Source organism: Anser anser (genome assembly GCF_964211835.1).
Source record: "Anser anser genome assembly, chromosome: Z".
Classification (NCBI taxonomy): domain Eukaryota; kingdom Metazoa; phylum Chordata; class Aves; order Anseriformes; family Anatidae; genus Anser; species Anser anser.
The window spans coordinates 11,471,114-11,490,993 of NC_139723.1; the positions used below are offsets into that span (position 1 = coordinate 11,471,114).

General features: G+C 42.4%; 1 protein-coding gene across 2 annotated transcripts in view; it reads right to left on the reverse strand.

Moving 5' to 3' along the window:
• The window catches only part of SNX30 (sorting nexin family member 30), a 53,213-nt gene that overhangs the window by 19,624 nt on the left and 13,709 nt on the right, over positions 1-19,880 (reverse strand). The window contains exons 2-4 of one of the 2 annotated variants that reach the window (XM_083818102.1): positions 13,880-14,068; positions 7,727-7,837; positions 3,112-3,270 (exon numbers count right to left, since the gene is read on the reverse strand). In XM_083818102.1, coding sequence (XP_083674228.1) covers positions 3,112-3,270; positions 7,727-7,837; positions 13,880-14,068 — 459 coding nt within the window. The remainder of the gene's footprint in view (positions 1-3,111; positions 3,271-7,726; positions 7,838-13,879; positions 14,069-19,880) is intronic. The other variant, XM_083818103.1, reaches the window with a different exon arrangement.

Below are 19,880 nucleotides of genomic sequence, written 5' to 3' on the forward strand. Positions count from 1 at the left end.
TTCACCAAGACTGTTCCTGCCATTCATTCACTCATGCTAGAAGTGACTGCATTGAGTTTACATGGCAAGATTTTGGTAGCAGGGGGGCTGCAGGGGTGGCCTCTGAGAGATATCCAGAAGCTGCCCCATGTTAGGCAAGAGCCAGTTCCAGCCAGCTCCAAAAATGACCCATCACTGGCAAAAGCTGAATCAATGACTCCACCTCTGTGAGAGCATGTTTAAGAAAGGGAAAAAAACTGCTGCAGAGCAGCAGCTGGGAGAGAGCAGTGCTAAAATGCAAGAGAAACAGCCTTGCAGACAAGCTCAGTGGAAGAGAAGGAGGGCAGGAGGTGCTCCAGGCACGCAGCAGCAGTTCCCCTGCGGCCTGTGGAGAGGCCCCTGGTGGAGCAGGCTGTCCCCCTGCACCCATGGGTCCCACACGGAGCAGATCTCCACGCTGCAGCCCGTGGAGGAGCCCCCGGTGGAGCAGGTGGATGTGGCCTGGAGGAGGCTGCGGCCCATGGAGAGCCCCCGCAGGAGCAGGCCCCGGGCCGGAGCTGCAGCCCGTGGAGAGGAGCCCACGCAGGAGCAGGGGGTCTGGGGGGAGCTGCCGCCCGTGGGGGACCCGTGCTGGAGCAGTTTGCTCCTGGGGGATGGATGGACCCCGTGGTACGGAGCCGTGTGGGAGCAGTTCCTGAAGAGCTGCTGCCTGTGGGCAGCCCCGCAGGCTCAGTTCGGGAAGGACGGCATCCCGTGGGAGGGACCCCACGGGGAGCAGGGGCAGAGAGTGACCGTGAAGGAGCGGCGGAGATGAAGTGCTAGGGACTGACTGCAGCCCCTATTCCCCTGCACTGCTCAGAGGGAGGAGGTAGAAGAATGTGGATGGGGAGAATGTGTGTTTACTTTGCTTTTAGTTCTCACTGCTCTAGTCTGTTATTAATAGGCAATAAATTATATTTGTCTCCCCTATGCTGAGTCTGTTCTGCCCATGATGGTAATTGGTGAGTGATCTCCCTGTCCTTATCTCAAGTCAAGAGATTTTTTCATCATATTTTCTCTCTCTGTTCTGTTATGGAGGGGGAATGAGAAAGTGGCATGGTGGAGCTTAGCTGTCCAGTGCTGTGAAACCACCACAATGACATACTTTTAAGTCACATCCTACAATACCAGTACTATGCACTTGTATCAGTTGGTTCTGATAGCCTCGTACAGAGCTACAAACTGCCTGTCTATTTGCTCAGCAGCCTCCTCACGCTAGCTGTGTGGTCAGACAGGAGGTAAGGGAAGACAGTACACAGAAAAAGCACAGCATAAGGAGACTAGTACAGCTTTTCAACAAGACCCTGCAGCTCACACAATCTTAGATATAGCCATATTGCCCGCACAGACAGCTTAAGCTTCCTTGCTAACACTTCACACATTTGCATAAATCAACATTCAGGAAACCTATGTTAACATGCTTGTTTATCAGCAATCTTCAGGGGATTTCACCTTGACAGCATGTCAGAAAAAATGTTTTTAGTTAGTCCAAATGCTATCTATTTTGCATTTTACTCTTTCCAGCAGGGGTCACTATTCAACATCTCAACACAAGCCTAAGAGCTATAAACAGCGTGAGGAAGAGATTTTTCAAGTCAAGCAGACCCGTAGAGGTCAAGAATCAATATAAGGAAACATAGACCAGACTTAAGGCTTAAGTGTTCTTTAAAAAAAATACAAATGCCAGCTTCAACACATGCAATATGCTGTTCTTTTCAAGTACTTATATAACCCTAAGTCTGGTTAAGAGAACCTGACATCTTAGGAGGTACAATCAATCATTTTGAATTATGTTTGCATTAAAATGGAGTGGTTCCTTGACTTTTGCCTTCTGTCTGTTCTACACATTATCTGTAAGTAGGCATCAGAAAAAGATCCTTTAACTCAAAATTATTCGCTCATTCTCTCAAGCACTCTGGCATCTTACTAGTCCAAACAGGGAACTCAAAGAAAGGGCGTTTTCCTTTTTCAGCCAGGAGGTGGTCTTGTGACTTTCTGCAATAACTAAATTCTGAAGTCCTAATAGGCTGAACTGATTTCTCATTGTTACAATAAAGAATGTACCAACACTAAAGACAGCCAGGAGAGTACACGTCTTTTTTTTCCCCTCAGCCTCCCTAGACACTCCTCATTTTTAATGCAAACACTGCCCAGGGCTAAGGATAAAGCTTTTATCATTCATTTTACAGGGGTAGAAGGGTGATGGAAGAAAACTAAACAGCTAAGAAAGTTGCATCATGACAGCTGAAAAGCAGAACAAATCTATCTGATACTTCATCATCAAGGCAAGGTCTGCATCTTGGACTTGCTTCAGTGGTAAAATTCACCATAAATGGAGGAAAAGAAAATGGGAACTTGAGATTGAGTCTCACATTACTACCAAGCAGAGCAGTAGCCTGAAGTGAGCTCAAATTAAGTGTCAAATTGAACAAGCCAGTGTAATGTAACATTGGAGAGATGTGCTTTCACAGCTCTCCTCACTTATCAGGTCAAATCCAAGCACGACTGCAAGTCACCCTGGTCTTATTTAAAATGCAGTTCAAAAGACAGCCAAAGAAAATTACACAGTTCCTGGAAACTGTTGACCAAGGACAAACAAGAACGAAATCTTCACTCTTAACTTTGGAAGCAAGAAGTGCAAACAGCACAGAAGGTACAGACAAGGAGGAAAAAAAGAGGTCAAGAAATTTGCAAGCTTCTGTGCAAGAGATCTTTCTTCCTTCCCTACTTCCCTCCTCCCCCAAAAGAGGATTTTGCACAGTCTACAATCTGCTAAATTCTCAAAGCCTCTTGCATCAGAAAAGTATAATTTAGAATATACTCCTCTTGGAGCATTTATACATGGATGCAGAACAAGCACTAGAGAACTGAATTCGTCAATCTCCAGGCTGTTTGTCTTCAAGAAAAGGAAAGCTGATACTTGTCACACATAGGCAACATTAAGGGTCCCCCAATAACGCTGGTATTTTAGGGAAAGTTCTGACCTGCACATGTAGTTTTATAAATGCCTTTTTACTTTCATTTCAAAAGAGACTGCAAATGTGCCTGTTCTGCTGTCCATGTCAGTGATTGGGTTTGAAGTTACTACCTTACCTTGGCAGTGAGAAACACATTGAAGTGCTCATTAAAAGAAAGCACCGGATGATCGGTTATTCTCTTCAAGAATTTGTCTAACGCTTTCCTCCTTGTCTCCACGAACTCTTCAGAAAAGCGATCAACGACACCCTTCACCACAAATTTCTCAGGAAGTGGCTGAGAGAAAGAAGCAAAAGGAACAAGATTCAAAAGACAAAAAAAACACTTCTGTTTGGAAACATACTAAGCAGTCAAACTCCACTCTTAACAGGAAGTGAAATTTTACGTTTGTTAAGAGGAACCAAACATCAGAATTGATGCAAACCCTGCTCTGAATTATCTTTTAGTAGATCTAGCCTAAATATTCTGCAGTATAGCTTCAGCTGAGAGCTGGACAAGTTAAGCCCAGAAAAGTACATTAAGTACTTTCAGTACAGTCTAAGGTGTTTTTCCCCTACTGCTACCCGCGTTGAAGCTCCAGCTGTAAAGGAGATGCCAACTGAGCTACACACTTTTCACTACAGTAACATCCAGGCACATATATACGTATATATGTGTGTATATATACACACACATACCCACACACGTGTGTACGCACACAGCTGACATTCAAGCAAAGCTGTTCAGTCCAAGGAAACTTGGAAAACCTAACAATTCCACCTTCTCCTTCCCCCTGTTCTGAAGTGTTTAGAGCTCCTTGACAGGACTCTTCTGTGGAGTTCAGGAGTCTTGGAGCTTCCAGTTTTAGTGATAGCACCAGATTGACCAAAGGAAGACAAACCGTTTTGATGTGGCAAATGCTCGAGCAGTCCAGCCCAGAGCCCTCCAGAAGTACTTGCTAAATTGCACACTTGGTCATCTATCAGAGTCAGCTTTCCTGAGAATACCTGTGTAAGTGACAAAGGTCTGCCAGCACATCTACTCTTTCATCTTACTCCTATTTCACCTTCACCAGTTCATCTCTGCATTTCAATGTAATATGTAAGCCCCAGGCAGCCTCCAGGACTATCAGCTCTGCTGTATTTAGCTGTCCGTCCTCTCCTGTTACACTTAGTCTCCAGACTGTAAAGTACTTCCTCTGATGGAAGCTAACTCTCTAAGCTTCAGCATGATTAGTCTCAGCTCTACCACTTTTGATTTGCTTTTGTTCACTCGGGACAACATAGACTAAGATTAATGTCAGTTTTAAAACTGCGCTTTGCATTTTATTCTTCTGAAAGTTTACCCAGACAGATGATTTGCTTACTCTTAGGTTGGCAATGGTAGCCTTATTCACCAAATTCATGGGTCACAGCTCTCTTCTGGAAATGGTCTTTGTCACCCAAAATCCATAACAAAAAGTAATTCAAAGAAAAAAAAATAAAAAATGTTTATGCAAGTGCCTTCTGTACCATTCCCTAGCTGATGCTGGATATACATGAAGATTGCACCTCCAAAACTAACAGAACAAACAAACAAAAAAAAAACAGCAAGCATAACTGTAAAATAGCTACTATATGTAGTGATTTTGGCCACTCTAATTTGTTCTTTAAATTTAAGGCTTATCTTATGCTTAACGTTCAGATCAATCACTCTAGCTGAATCAGTGTAAGGTATACTCTAATTGGACTTCAGAAGAATAATGCTTAGTGCAGTACTCATTAGGCAGGAAGAATTATTTTCCCTTGCTTTGTAAGCTTTACCTGGATCTCTGTGTTTTATGAAGTCACTGTCACAGAACTATGTACAGGAGGAAAAGCACAAGATAGACACCTAGTTTTAAAGACCCCCTGTTCAGCCAAACACATCCAAGTTGGCCTGGAATAACCACTAAAGTTTGAGCATTTGAGACCCAAAGAACTTTTGTTAAATACTTCAGCCAATTATCATAATTTTAGCTGGCTGTATTCAGCCAGTTAGTTCTTACGGGCTTCCCTTCTGCAGGCAGGTGGCCTTATATAAACATTACGTGTTTAGGATCCACATTAAATTATACCTAGCAGTGTTCCCAGTAAATCAAGTCATGTACTTCAAACTTTTGAAAAACTTTTGCAATACAGCCTTGCCAACAGGGCAATTAGCCCTTGGCAAGACCCAGCAAACCAAAAACAGGAGAGTTTGAAAGCTTCCTAGAAGACCTCTGTCCCACAGAGGAGCCTGCATTTCTTGTTTTCAATACTGTTTATAATTCAGGTTGCTTCTTTTACAGCACTTAATCTCATCTTAGAAATTGATGTCCGTGCCTCAGACAGCAGAGAAGCATTAAGTAATTCCCCACTCAAAAAGCCTAGATTTAAGCCTCGTTAAACACACTCCGAAAGCACAAGGCTTTAAAGCAACTGTCACTTGCTCTACTACAAAGGTAAGTAACAAGCATAGTTGTAGGTACATGTTAAATATAACAGCAAAGTCCTACTTTCAGCATGACTCCAACCTTTTTCAGTAGATCAGTATGCCACGGGACTACCTGCAATTCAGAGCAGCGACAGAGAACAGAGCTTGTCTGTCTTCTGGCATCCAGTAAGGGGAGAAAGACACGAGGCAAGAAACTACAGTAAGCACTTGTAACAAGCAGTAGTTCTTGTCCTTTAATTTATAGGTCTTTGGAGGTACATCCCAAACAGTACATACAGCTAGCAACTGGTATCCTCTTTCACTGTGTGTTACTTATCTGCTTTATGGTCTTCCAGCTTAATAGCCCACATTTCCCTGCTCTGATGTGAGCAGCAGAGTTCAATGCAGTCAGAAAAGGCTTTGAGTATCCAAACAAAAGATCTTTGGACATATTAGGCTTACCTTTCTAGAGATGAATCTGAGATGGTGTTTTTTTTTTTTAATTGTTGTTGGGTGGGGCTTTGTTGTCTGTTTGTTTTTACTGTTGCTTTGAAAGAACAGATTAGAATAAATCTCAGATTATAGTAACCAAAGGGATAAAAAAAAAATCCATATTCAGTTTTGATTGGGCTGCTGTTTAAATATAGACTATCATGGCTTTCTACACTGGGAAGACACATCATTCTTTACAGAAAAAAATTTATGCAGTTACTGTACCAAGATACTGACGACAGCCCTGTTTCAGTATTCTGTTTGCCAGAAGGCCTCCAAGGATTGCAGTATCTCCAGTTACAGAGATGCTCTTAGAATGGCTTGAAACTTCCTTTCAGAACACACTAGTCACCGTGCACCTGAAATTACCATTAGCCTCTGTACTCCATCTACTTTTAGGCAATAAATACATAAAGCATTCATCAGTCTCCCCATCTCACCACTGTAGAGAGGAGATTAATAGGCAATTCCATAACTGTTATTAGAGTGCATTTGTGCACAGGCAGATCAAAAAGGCAGCGCGACCTTCAACTCCCACATATTCCACAAGAGGCGGCTTAAGAGATTGCCTTGTTCTGCAGCAGGTTTTGTAGCCAGTATTAGAGCAACTTGTGACATTTTTACCAAACGTGCAGTCTAGCGTGCATCGAATTCCAGGTCACAAAGCTGTTTGATTCCCTTGGTGTGAATCACCTTCTGCTGCTAGACTATCTATCAGCTGACTGCCATGCTACCTTCAGGCAGGGCTGGCAGCTCGCAAGTCAGCTCAGAAATTTGCAGAAGCTTAACCTGGACAGCTCCAGCTACTCAAAGAACAAGGAGGGAGAAAGGACAAACAGCTTTGGCAACTGACATTACCCTGGACAAGCTCACTCTTTTTCCTGTCTTCTCCCCACCCTTCATTAAGCTTTTTGTTTCAGTGGTGTCACATAATTTTGTGAAGTATTTCTTATCTTTGAGAGACTGAACCACTGTTCCACTCAGAGGCATGTCCCAGAGAAATTAAGAACTTAAATAGTTCTCTGTCCTGGAACAGCCTAACTGAATACTTCTCACACAGTCTAGTCCTTTTTGAGGGAGGGAGAGCAAAAAAAAAACGCCACCATACCAAATGGGCAAGTAAAGGTGTATGCTGGCAGTGTTCCTATCTCTCCACAGTTTACCTACTACAGACCTTTTTGGATTTCCTTGTTCAAAAGACCTGATGGTGGTGATATCACAGTCTTCCTACTTCTTCACATTTTCTACAGCATGAAATACAGCCTGCTGAAGATAAGTAACCTCTTCACATGACAAAAGGTGGCCAGACTGCCAGCTTCTGAGAAAGAAAGGGTGCAGTAGTTTAGCTATTCCTCTGCCTATTGAATGTATGCAATAGCTGTCAAGCTACAGGCTAAGATTTTTAAGTCTGTGCTCTTAAATGATAACACAAGTGATCTTGAAATACACCCTTTAAAACCAGCTCAAAAGGCCATCTTGAATACTATAACTAGCACTTGAAACACCTGTGTGGCTTTTTTTGTAAGCCTCATATACTCAGAAATGTAGATGTAATAATTGTGCAAGCAAGTCAAGCACATTCTACTTACGCCAGGACAAGACTTGTTACCAAATGTATTCCCCTGTGGGAGGCTGCCAGAGCTCACCTCTCAGGTGTCTCACCTAAGAAAAATGTCTAAGCTTTGTAATCAGTTAAAAATGGGCAGCTTTTCCCACTCTATTAGCAGAAGACTGAATTAAGTATTGTATTTAAAGCCGAAGAGACATTACACCATTTAAAGACAAATACACAATTGTCCTTAGTGGCAGATTCTTGCTTACTACCTACGGGAATGAGATGCGTTGGCTGAGACTCTTCCAGCTTGTTTCTCAACCAGTCGAAGTCTTGGTACCGCCGACGCACAGAATACTCTGGCAAATCAAACTCAGCTCGTGTGGTCTGGAAAACAAGAACAGGAGAAGCTTAGTGTACACTGAAACCTCTCACCTCAGACTTTAGGAGTAAATGTCACCACTGGCAAGGATAAGGACAGACAAGCTTTGCACTAGGACTCCACCCCAAAATGCAGTTTGCAAGTGGCATGAAAGAAAACATCCTTTGGCCTTTCGAGCAGAGGGAAAGAGCAGTAAAAAAAATGTCTACTTGGAGCTGATATATTCTTAAACTTTATTGGTACTTCATTACATTTTCTAGTCAAGTAAATTTTACAGGAGTGATCTGGGAAGAAGAGAGCACTGTGCATTATGTTAATCTCTTGGCAGTTACCATGTGATGAGAATGTATGATCTTTATTCCAAGGACAGGACTTAGCAATCAAGAATTAAAAGCAAAGACATTTTATGACTTGTTTATTCCTCACTGTGGGTGAGGAATGTTTCACCAGTGTTCTGTATTCTGGAAACTACAGGCTTGTTATACTCCTTCAAGGCTATAAGATTAGAACATAAGCCATTGCTATGTCTGCCAAAGAACGATTTTTGTTGATTTTTGAGAGGAAGAAAACAGCTTGTTTACATTAAGTTCGTGCCTGCTACATTTCAGATATCAGTACCCTAAGTTAAATCATTAAAGTTTTCATTCTTTAAGGCAAGGAGTTACATTTGCCATTACAAGTCTGAGATAGAAGGTAGGTATGCAGAAAAACTATTGGCAATTGTTTTATCAAGTCCTTGAACAGTCTGTAGCCTGGAAAGCTGACTATGCAGCTGCTCACGCAGCACATATTGCAATTGTCAAGCAGCACTAATGAAACTATGTCCCAACCAGGAGGCTCTGCTAAAGATCCTGGTAGCGTGATAGCCCTGACTGGAAGGCAGATAGCCTCTACCATTATATCCCACCGAAAAGCACCAGGTTTCTTCACTATTCCTAGACCGTGCACCGTCTGCTAAATTCCAGCTGTGATTTTGTGGTTATTTCTGGACTGATGGCAATGGCCACAAAGAGCACTATTTGTAGAGAGCCAAGTGGTAGCCTTTAGACGCAATCCATCATTTCATTTGCTCTGTGGATGGCTCTAACTCTTCAGTTGTTACACATCAGACCCACTAATCCGCACGAGGGATCCTGTGCCAGGTCCATGCCAGCAGTCTCTTCGGGGAGGAGCCGGCAGCCTTAGCAGGCTATCAACACAACAGCAGCTTTAATACACAATAAACAGCATACTAATATGATATTGCCTATGGAATGGTTTGTTTTCTAGAAAAGGAAGGCATAGAGAAACGAAGAGAAGACACCAAGCTCTGCCCATCCTTGTTCTGACCTGGTAGGTATGGTAAGAGGTATACAATTAAGCAGATGGACTGACATAATGAACGGTCATCAAAGGAGCACACATACTTGCAAATGAAAGACTGCCAAGACTTAGATATTCACTGTGGATTTGTGCTTTAGTCAGCTATACATTAGTGCAGCACCAACTTATTTAATGTGGCAGAGTGCCTCAGCACAAATGAAGTTTTTGACACTTCATATGAATCATTTTCACTTGTTTGGAATAAGACACTGAACAGTGTTATGCCACAGCAAGACAAGGAATACAAATGGAGAGAGCCCTCATCAGCCAGTGGTGCTAACTGCTTTGCTCTGTTAGCAGGGCACCTGTATTTCAGCCTTACACAAAACCACCTGAAATTAAAATAAAAAGGTAACCATTTCACAGTAAGTAGAGTGTGGTTTTTTTTGTTTGTTTTTAAATGAACTGTTTGTGACTGGGCAAAGTCCTCTGAAAAGAGCTCATACAGCAAGTGAGTAAGAGTAATTGGCATGTTTACACATTATAGTGTCTTGCCCTGCAATATAATGAAAGTGAAGCACCCCATCTGTTAGCTTAGAGAACCTTACTAACCAGTAGTCCACTAACAGTTAAGGAAAACCATTAGGTCCTACCTAGTCTAGAAGCAGGGAGGCAGGATTTGAGCAGGTTCAGTCCCATTATACAAGTTAAACGTTAGTTATCACTCATCTCTAGAGAACTGCTCCCGTTGCCATTACATTTCTAAAGTTTTCCATATATCAGGCTTTGTTTCTCAAAGGGAACCAGATGAAAACACATCATATTCAACAGCATTTCAGTGTTTGCTGTATGGCCTGTCAACATAAGGGCCCTTCAAAGGTTTTAACCACACCTCACTAATGCTGAAAGAATTTGGACTTCAGATCAAGTTGTCCATTAGCTTAGCAGAAGTTATTTTTTCCAGACTGCACACAGAATGGAAGAGTGTCTTGCCACCGTCCAGGGATGGCAAGTGAAGTGTGTGCATTTTTGACAGAGCTGTGTTCCTCCCGCTTTCCTAGTAGGATTCATAAATCTCATTTTGCAAGGACACACGTCTCTCTCCTAAAGGAAGATGAGAAATTTATGTGGCCGATCTCGACCTCGGCCAATGTATGACATTTCCAGGGATTTATTGAAGACTCCAGCACACTTCCACTAAGTCAGCACTGCAATATTCCAGGCTCAGTTTGTCTTGTTGAAAAGTAGGAAGGGTTACAGACAGTTTTACCTCTTGTTGGAAGCAGTATTAAGGCAGACACCAAATCTTGGTGTTTCTTCTCTTTCTTGACAACAGTTCGCAGACAAACCTAAAGCCAGTCTGTGACAACTATGTGCAAGTATTTATTTTCCCACCCTAGTTCTAGTCTCTTACTTGCTAAACATTTTAAGTATTTCCCCCATGTTACTATTTAAGACTGGGGCAAAATCTTCTATGAGAAAAACAGTAAAATGGCAGGGGGGAAGGTAGGAAGGTTGGTATTCTTAGTAGTTCGTAGTTTTGTACACCTCTCATACTTCAGTCTGCTTGAAAAAGAGCACTTACACCTGCTCCTCTCTACTGATCAAGCTGTTTCATGCACTCAGGTCTACTCAATGCATGCACTGGAAGCAAGGGCAGAAGGATATGAAAAAGAAAACAAGACCTGCACTTCAGCATTGACTGAATTCAAGTCAATTCAGAAGTATACAATTCAAGACCACATTCTCCATTCAAGACTGCAGGGCAACTGCATGACACTGAGGAATGGCACACAGCTGTTCAGACTTCCACGGAAGGCACAGAAGAATGCCTTGCCTTCCTATAAAGCGCAACAAAAGCAGAATTAGAAGCACTCCTATATTTATGTCAGGAGAGATGACTACACAGCATAAAGGTAAGATTGATTTTCCCCCTCATTCCTCAGAAAAAAAGATCTTCTAGATAAAATCCCTCTAGAGGAATCAAAGGTATCATCAAGAACATCTGAAACACTTCAGTCATTACAGCCAAGGCCAAAGTTCCAGCACAAGTTTCATCCATCTGCTCTTCTTGGCTTCAGTGGTCTCTTCGTACAAGAAAACTGCTGTTATCAAGAAGAAAACAGGGTACAAAAGACTGTCAGCAGAGCCAAGTCTGACTTGCTGTCCCCATTCTTTTGGGGATTCTTATCTTGCTGTTATAGAAAACTTTCTCTGAAAGTGTTTATCCTGAAGACAGGCTGAGGAATGCTCTCTGGCTCTTATTAGGAAGCTGTGAAAGCAGGGGTACAAGCAGGACCAAGTTAACTATACACTTCTTTCTCAGTTTCACTGCAAGACGTTGTTTTGGACCCTTCCTCAGCCTCCACTATCTGCTGACAAAAATATCAATAGATACAAAGTCTGTGGCATACTGCAAGATCTGTCTTTTTTGCTGTTGTGATGGAAGAACTTTCAAAAAAAAAAAAAGGGGGGGGGGACGGGGAGAAAGAAATAAAAAACATGACCGCAGTAGGGTTGTATTATTTCTCTACAATGGCTCCCAGTCAGAGATACAAGTATATGTTACAGTGCTCCAGTACTGGCAATTACATTTCCCTCTTCCATCTAGTGATGCTGCTTTTCACAGCAGGAAAGACTTCAGCATAATTTATCCAAATCCTTGGGGTTCCAGTAGCATTAAGTGGAGAGATACATAAAAAACAGAAAAAGCAGCCATCCTCATCCTCGCCTCCTCATCCAGAGCCACCAGAGACCCTTTCAGCCCTTCAGCAGGTCTCAAACCCCTCTAATACAGGAAAGCAAAGGAGGTGGTAGAAAGGCATGGCCTTAAACAGAAGACGGGAACACGGCTTGCCACAGAGCTCTGATCTACAACCTGGAAGTTGAAACATCAACATCTATCTTGATCGCTGTTTAAGGATTATTCCTATGCAGCTTTTGCCATGTTTAATTACTGCTTTCAACTACAATAGCTGCCTGGGCAATTAGCTTGTCATCAAAGAAGACTTGTTTGTATAGCAAGAATGAGTCAGATCATTAATACTGCTAAACATCCAACCAGTCTTTTTTAAACAATAGTAGACAGCACTAGAGGTGTTGACCCTAGAGGTTTTCCAGAAGTTTACAAGAAGTTATAAACTCGAACAGGTGAGGTGTTCATGGTGACTGATGAGGATGAATTTGGCACAGTTTCATAATAGTATTGTAATGGTATGATATAGCGGATTTATGCACTACAGTGAGATGCAGGAACTATTAACAGACAGGTAAGTAGATATGCAAAATCCATGGGTGTTTTTTGTTTTGTTTTTAGAGAAGGGCATTATTGGGTAATAAATCTGCTCTACAGAAAATACCTTACACACCTTCTAGGTTCTGGTTTAAGAAGGAAGGGGACTCATATGAAACATAGGTTTCCAAGCAGAAGAACATGATTAGGGTGTCACTGTGCAGAGATACTTTATCTTGACAGAACAATGAGGTCTCAATTTAAGGCAGAAAGAGCTTTAGCCAAATTTAACTGTTAGACTGTGGGAAGCAGCATCTCATGTTTTACACTTCCCATTCCTTCTGATCTTAGCCAAGGGCTGAGTCGCACCAGACACAAGTTTCCTGCAATACTACTTAGCATTTTCTAATGGTTAAGATATGGTATTTTTTGCAAGATTACGACACTTAGAGCAACTAAGAATGGCAGGCCTAAGTTAAGCCAGCAGTAAGAGGTAGTTGCTATTTTCAAGAGACCACATTTTCCCCTGTGCAATCTGAAAGTGGAACTTCTGAGCAGACATTTTGAAAAAAGTTTCTGTGGCCTGTAAAGGTTTCTTTACCCCAAAGAAAAATATTCTCTCCGGTACAGAGTGCAATCTAAGTAGGCCACAGTAATGTTAATCTTTCTGGACAAGTGGATAAAGTATAATCACAGTGAAGCTAGTGAAAACTTCTCACTTTAGGTAACTACAAGTGCCCCAAACAGATGTCAACATCACTAAGAAGTTGATATTAATGAGAATGTCTAGTTAGCAGAAATTAAAATTCCAGTTGTGAGAGCAGTGGACTTTCCAGATTGCTTTTCCTATTAGTGTAATTAGATTGCATTAATGATTGAGCTACAACACATGCTAAAAAAACTACATTATTTTTTTGAGAAGCAATAGCATTCTTAGGGTATTTTTACCTAGCTTTAACAGCAGCTACATAGCCTTCTGTATCAACAACTGCGTGGAGATTAGTTTACAGTAGAGGATCAAGATTATGATATTATGATTTAGATAAATGGCTGACAGAAGACGTGTGATGGACACTTAAGCAACGAGCTTAAAGAATTTCAGAGAACGGCTAAGACACTAAATGCAAGATTAACAGTGAATAAACAAGGCACATTCCCTTCAAGTGGAGGTAACTCAAACCAAATGAGTTTCAGATTACTTTATATGAAAAATCTTTCAAGTTAAAGGAAACTGGCTTTTCAAGTTCACTAACAGTTCTATTTAAGAACCACAGACAAGATCTAAGCTGACACATTAAAAGTTTTAAATTGTCTCATATACAGAAGTAGAAACAGTTCTGCTAAGAGAAGTCACACTATCAACACAATTAAAAGGTACTGAAAGACACCAAGTTCTTGTCCTTAAGATGAAGCAAAACAATGAAAAGCATAAACATCCAGAATATACCTTAAAAACCAAGCCAACAAACTTTAAGGGAAAAAAGCAGTAGGAAAGGAAAACATTGTTTTGTACCTTTGTTGTAACTCTGTATGTGATGTACGTCTCCATTGTGCACACATGTTTTTTGGGATCATCGACAGTAACAAACAGGTCTCTAGTTTCCCCATCCAAGTCATCATCCAACTGTAGTCTGTTGAGAAGAGATGAGGAGGAGGCTGGGCTAGACGTGTCAACAGGTGTGCCATTGGGTAGACTGAGATCCTGTTTTGGAAAGGAAAAAAACAGTACGTTTTTGGTAAGTGAACAGATTCACCATAAAGTACAGTGTTCTTATAGATGCCATGGACAAGCTACAGTGATATTTCTGTTTCTTTCTGGCTATTTTCAGACTACTTCAGCAGCTCCAAGGATCAGTCTTCTCCAGGAAACCTGGGCAGTCCCTCAAGGTTTGAAGTTTGAATATTAAATTGTAAATTGTGATGAAAGCATATTACTACTCTACCTCCCCTTAATACAGAGCAACACAATTTATTTCTACAAGGAAGTAGAAAATATTTTTGAACCAATAGTGAACCAACTCAGACTCTGAAAACAAAATAGCTAGGCAAATCAGGAGACCTACTTAAAAGTCAGGCTTCAGGCAAAGTGGCAACAATTCAGTCCACTGGTATGAGTCAGTCTTTCCCTCTGGAGACTCCCGTATTTGAGACAGGAGGGCAAACTTGTAATCAGAGGCTTTGCAGCGAGTTCATTAACTGCATCTAGATGCAGCTCACTTATGGAGTCTTAGGGCCCATGGAAACACGGTGCTTTGGAGAGGTCCTCATTCCTACCCTCACAACTCCAAGAGCATCATCCAGTGTGTAGTGAAGATGAAGGCTAAAAGAACCTGCAAGTGACCATTTTAGAAAGAGGAACACAAGGGTTTGGGAAGCCTGTAATTCTTTGAAACTGACTCAACAGAAAAAAAAAAAAAGTTTTCATAGATAAAACTTATTACATTCCCACACCTTCAAGTCTTACAACTTGATATAAACCAACTGTTCCATACAGCTAGAAGCTACTCCACTTTGCATAAATATCACAGCAAACTTCACATGTGCTCTCTGCTCTGGTTTCGCAGCAGAGCTAGCTGACAGCATGTGACAAGTTGTATAATACGTAGGAACATCTGACATCAGTATTAGAAAGTGCCAAAGATCCAAGGCTCTTCTTTTCATAGAAGAGTGGGTGTTGTGGTTTTTCATTTGTTTGTTTGAAGTAGTAGCACAAGATTTTACCCACAGAGTGTTTCCCCTGTAAGGACAGAGGTTCCCCTGGTTGTTAGCCTTGCAGAAACATCACTACAGCTCATAGGCAGCACATTAACTAGTAGCATCTAGTCCCACGACTACTGCTTAGCTCCAGCTTCATGTAGTCTTTAAGTGATTAAATGAAACATGTAATTTTAGCTAAGGAATCCTGTTTGGGTAAGATCCTGTTTGTTCATCAGTATTCCTTACGCAACTGTCTTTTATGTTCCAGCTGGACAGGGATAGTCCAGGACAGTCTTCAAAAGTAGTCATCCTTTGCTCAAGGGTTGGGAATTATAGGTGAGAGCTTCACGTTAAGGCCTCTTACGAAGGTCTGCCTTTGACAACAGCTAAAAATGGGGCTAAGTTCCTACCGGTCTGTTACAAACCCACCACGAGAACACTGATTTTACAGACAGCCCCTCTGCCTTTCACAGCCCTGCAGCTAGTGCTGTTCTTCACTTTGAGGACTGGCTTGTGCAGTAGGGAGGGAAATATATTCTCGTTTGGGGAGTGAGAGCGCCTAGACATTTTGGGAAGGGCTGGTCTGACCTACTGTTTACTGACAGAGAGGTTAGATGCATTCTCACAGCAGAAACCACTCAGAAGTGGTTGCCAACAGACAAAATGCTGCAGATTTAACTCGCAAATGAGCAAGAATCAGAAGGTAAGGCACTCAGATGCTCTTTGTCCTCACAGGATGAACATGGCGCTGCTTGCCAGCTCATACATGAAGCAGACATCTTGAACTAAAGAAGCAGCATCTGGCTCAGACTCAACCTAGCAGTAGCCTGTAAAACAGGAAGACACAAGGATACAACAACTCAAAAGATAAAGAGTTCTGTTAGAGTCAGGAAAACAGAGCAAACAGAAGTCATGACGGGATTAGAAGCAGAGGATGGGTTCAGAAAATCTGCAATTCAGCTAGACGGGAGAATTTGGCTGAGCAAAGTAAAGAGCAAAGAAAGCCCTGGGGCACCGCAGCAGCTGTAGACAAATCTGTTATTATTTCCAAAAGGTACAGGCAGCTCTCATTGCCCATGTGCAATAAGCATTAGTGTCAGACAAGTTGTGCCAGAACTGCAGTAAGTCGAGTCCTAAGCTTCCAGTATGGAAATGAATTAACTTCTGGAAACATTTTAAGCCTGATTACGAAGGAGATTCTTGAAAGCCTGTTAACAAAACCCTTCCAAATGACAGCTTAAAGAGTACAATGGAATATGCCTAAAATATAACAATACTATATCAAGGTGTTAGAACAACTGGAGGAAGGACAAGAGGTGAAGCTTACAGCCATGTGCATGAGATCTGGGACTTTCCTCACCAGTTCTTTTAGGAGATGGCAATAACCACACTAACACATCTTACACTTTTTAAGCAGGACAGAGGTTTGTGAAGGCTGGAATCTACTCCAGTCTCCTCGACTACGTTCTTGCAGCCATGGGTTCTGTGGGATGTCTCAGGTCTTAAAACGAAGGCTGTGACAGCTTTACCAATTTCAGCCTGGATGAAATCCACTCTGGGTCTAGATCAAGTAACACTTCCATGCCACCTCTGGTCAGGAGCAGGAGGGCTGCTAGCTGTGGTGAGGGGAAAAGACAGAGGAATTGTGCGTTTAAAGTAGTACTGTGCTATGCAGGCTCTTCTGTGGTGGCAGATCCCTCCCCAGGCAGTCACAACTGGCACCGTGCCTTGCTACTTGGATAGGTTTCAGCAGTTGAAGGCCAAGTTAGAAGCCAAGCGTTTGTCCTTAGTAATGGGTGGAGCCTCCTAGCTAACTGCACTAGATAAGAAACAATGATCATGACTGCTGGAGCCTTTGTTTAGCACCAGGCTGGATCCCTTTGCTGAAGTCTCAGCTATTGCTAGAAAGAGGTAGGCTTTGAAGTGTCACAGCAGATGGCCCAGCAATCTAAATTATCTCAGGCTGTAATCCTGAGACAGAGCACTTCCTCGTCATGTTAATTGGCACTGGCTTTCTTCCATGGGACTTGTGGGATTTTTTTGCAGTTGGGGAAGCAAGACTGCATCATCTGTTCCAGTCTACTTTTACCACAGAAAGAGTCGGTCCTGCAAAGCCTGGCAGGAAAAGAGATCTGCAGCCATCTGCACCATTCCCTGTCAGCGTAGTTATACCCGTGAGCATTTGAAATACTACTAATATTAATTGTTTCATATAACAAAGAGTCTGACTTCAGTGCCAGAGACTCGTTTCACCTTTACTGTGCCAAGTAGCTGCTCATCTGCTGTTTTAATTACCCAGCTGCACTATCAGAGATCAACACTGTCCAAGTTCTAGCAGGTACCTGCTGCTTACAAAGCTCTTCACAGGAGAAAAAAAAAAAAAAAAAAAGCCTTCCTCTTCCTTATTGCACCTGCTACAGTAGTCGTCCTGCCACGAATCTGAGCAGAACCACGACAGGGAGAAGAAAAGGCTGCTTCTGGTGGCCAGGTAAATGAAATGAAGGACAGGTTCTCTCTACAGACTCTTCAAGTCCTAGGGTGCATCCACGATTTCTTCAAATTTCAAAGTTTTTCCTAAAGCAAAGATCCTTAGCCTCTGTCCCTCACCTCCTCAGGGTAGCGGTCCCCTTCTGAAGCAGAGCAGGTGAACGTCTAGGAAGGCCTGGATCACAACCTATGGCTGAAATACCACAACATTCTGGCCTCTAGGTTTGTGACTACTTGTTTCTTTTGTGCACAGTTGTACAACTACCTACAGACACTCATACTCTTCACACATCCCTGCAGAGTTTGCAAATCCCTCAAGACACACAAGCTTATGGATACATGAGACCAGATGACCCTAGAAGCAAGGATTTGGTTTCCTAGAGTGTAGGGCAAGTAGAAGCTAGCTGTCTGTTGGAGATGCATGAGCCCTGCCAACTACACGGGTTGCTATGTGGTAAGGAAGCAGCTTCACATTTTTTTCTTGGATTATGCAGCCTAAATACCATGACCGGTTAGCCTGCCCAGAAACAGGTCCTAAATCTATCAAGAAGCTCAATTTGTCCAAGTTTAAAAATCAGCTGAATTTTATAAACTTGAAGTCCGCATGTGAGATGCGGAATGAGTTTGGAAGTTTCCAGCTGATCTCATCTTCCTTCATGCCCCCAAGACTCTGGCTTTATAGAGCAGCTTGGATCCACATAAAGTAAAGCCTCAAGAGCTTGGTATTCAGCCTCCTGGAAGGCAGCCTCCCCCAGTGGAGTAGTACACACTGGGGAATGCATCCAGGATTCGACCCTTGAAGCCTAAAAAAAATGGCCTAAAATTCTGTAAGTATTGGCTTATCTTCAAGTGAAGATCATGAAGTCTCTTGGTGAGCTAAGAGCAGCCATTTAATCCCCCTGCTTCTAAAAATTCAATGTTAATTTCCACCTATCCTGCCTTAGCAAGTGTATGGCTTACCTAGACAGCAAAGGTATTGAAGGAGTAGCTAACGAAGGAAGAGGTGGTTCATCTAGGTTGTCCAAGCACAGATAAACTCATCTCTGGTAAGGGTTAGCCTGAAGCTACCTGATGTTGCAAGCACATTGTTCTCGTTCAACAGGTATTAGATAACATAAGAGACATTTAGAGGCTGTAAAGAAATGCTGCTGTTCAGAGGCAAGTGGTGCAGTTAACCTCTATTTGACCCTGTCTTCATCAGTGACCTTACAACCAGGCCCTAAAGTCTCACTGCTTCATTTCTAGTATTGGAACCACCAGACTTTTCTCCTTGTGTTTCAAGGCACTCAGAACTGCTGCTGGTGACTGGAAAGCTAAAATGGTTTAAATGTAAAATATTCTCAAGAACACTAAAAAAGCTTGAGTTAACAGCCTCACAGACTTGTTCACGGCATGACTCCTGCACTTCCAGTGGTACCACTGGTACTCTGTCCATCAAACCAGAAAGCTGCTTCTGAGATGTGACTAGATAAAGACCATATCAGTTCGCTCTTGGGATATTTTAAATAGGTGTTAGAGTACAGCACGTTGCCAAGCCACGAGCCCTGATGACTTTGTTCTGTAGCTCATCACTCAAACTAGCATTTCTGCTCTGTAGGTCCGAGTTGCCTGAAAACAGACTCCTCAGTATCGCAGAAAACACAAGAATTCCAGATGCAGCGGCTGATCTTAATGGCATGCAACTTGGTACCACTTAAGACCGGGGCACATTCCTACTTACAAAAGTACTGCACTTGGAAAAGCATCTCCGCACTTTGGCCTATTTGACTGGACCTAGGAACACTGGAGCAAACTTCAGAGACACTACATGACTGACACGAGCACTGTCCAAGCCTTCTCCTGCAGGTCATGGGATTCCCACCTCTGCCCTGAGGCTAACAGACAAGTTTTATAGGATGGGTTATTTTATTCTGTGGTTTGTTTTCCCAAAGTCATCACAGCTAAGTTAACCAGAGCAAGACTGTGGGCATAGGAGGGCTTCCCGAAAATGGTATTTTCAGCAAGAGCAACAACCCATCTCCTAACCGTGTCACAGAAGTCTTCAGGGACTCAGCAACAATATGCCGTATTTCCAGCCTTCCAGTGCATGCAGCATGGAGGGTTATAGGAAGGTGTCAATTCCCAACCAGACCATCTGTTCTTATGGTCTGGCTATAAGCCTGTACGTTCTCACAAAGCTCTTAAGAGGGTGGCCTCTTTTCCTAGTCTGAAAGGGGAACTGTGCAATATCACACAAAATTAAATGCAGTTCGGGTTAGTTTAAAAATGAGGATCTTGAGTGGAATCTCACAGATGTTTTTACAGCAGTTAAGACAAATCCTTCAATACTA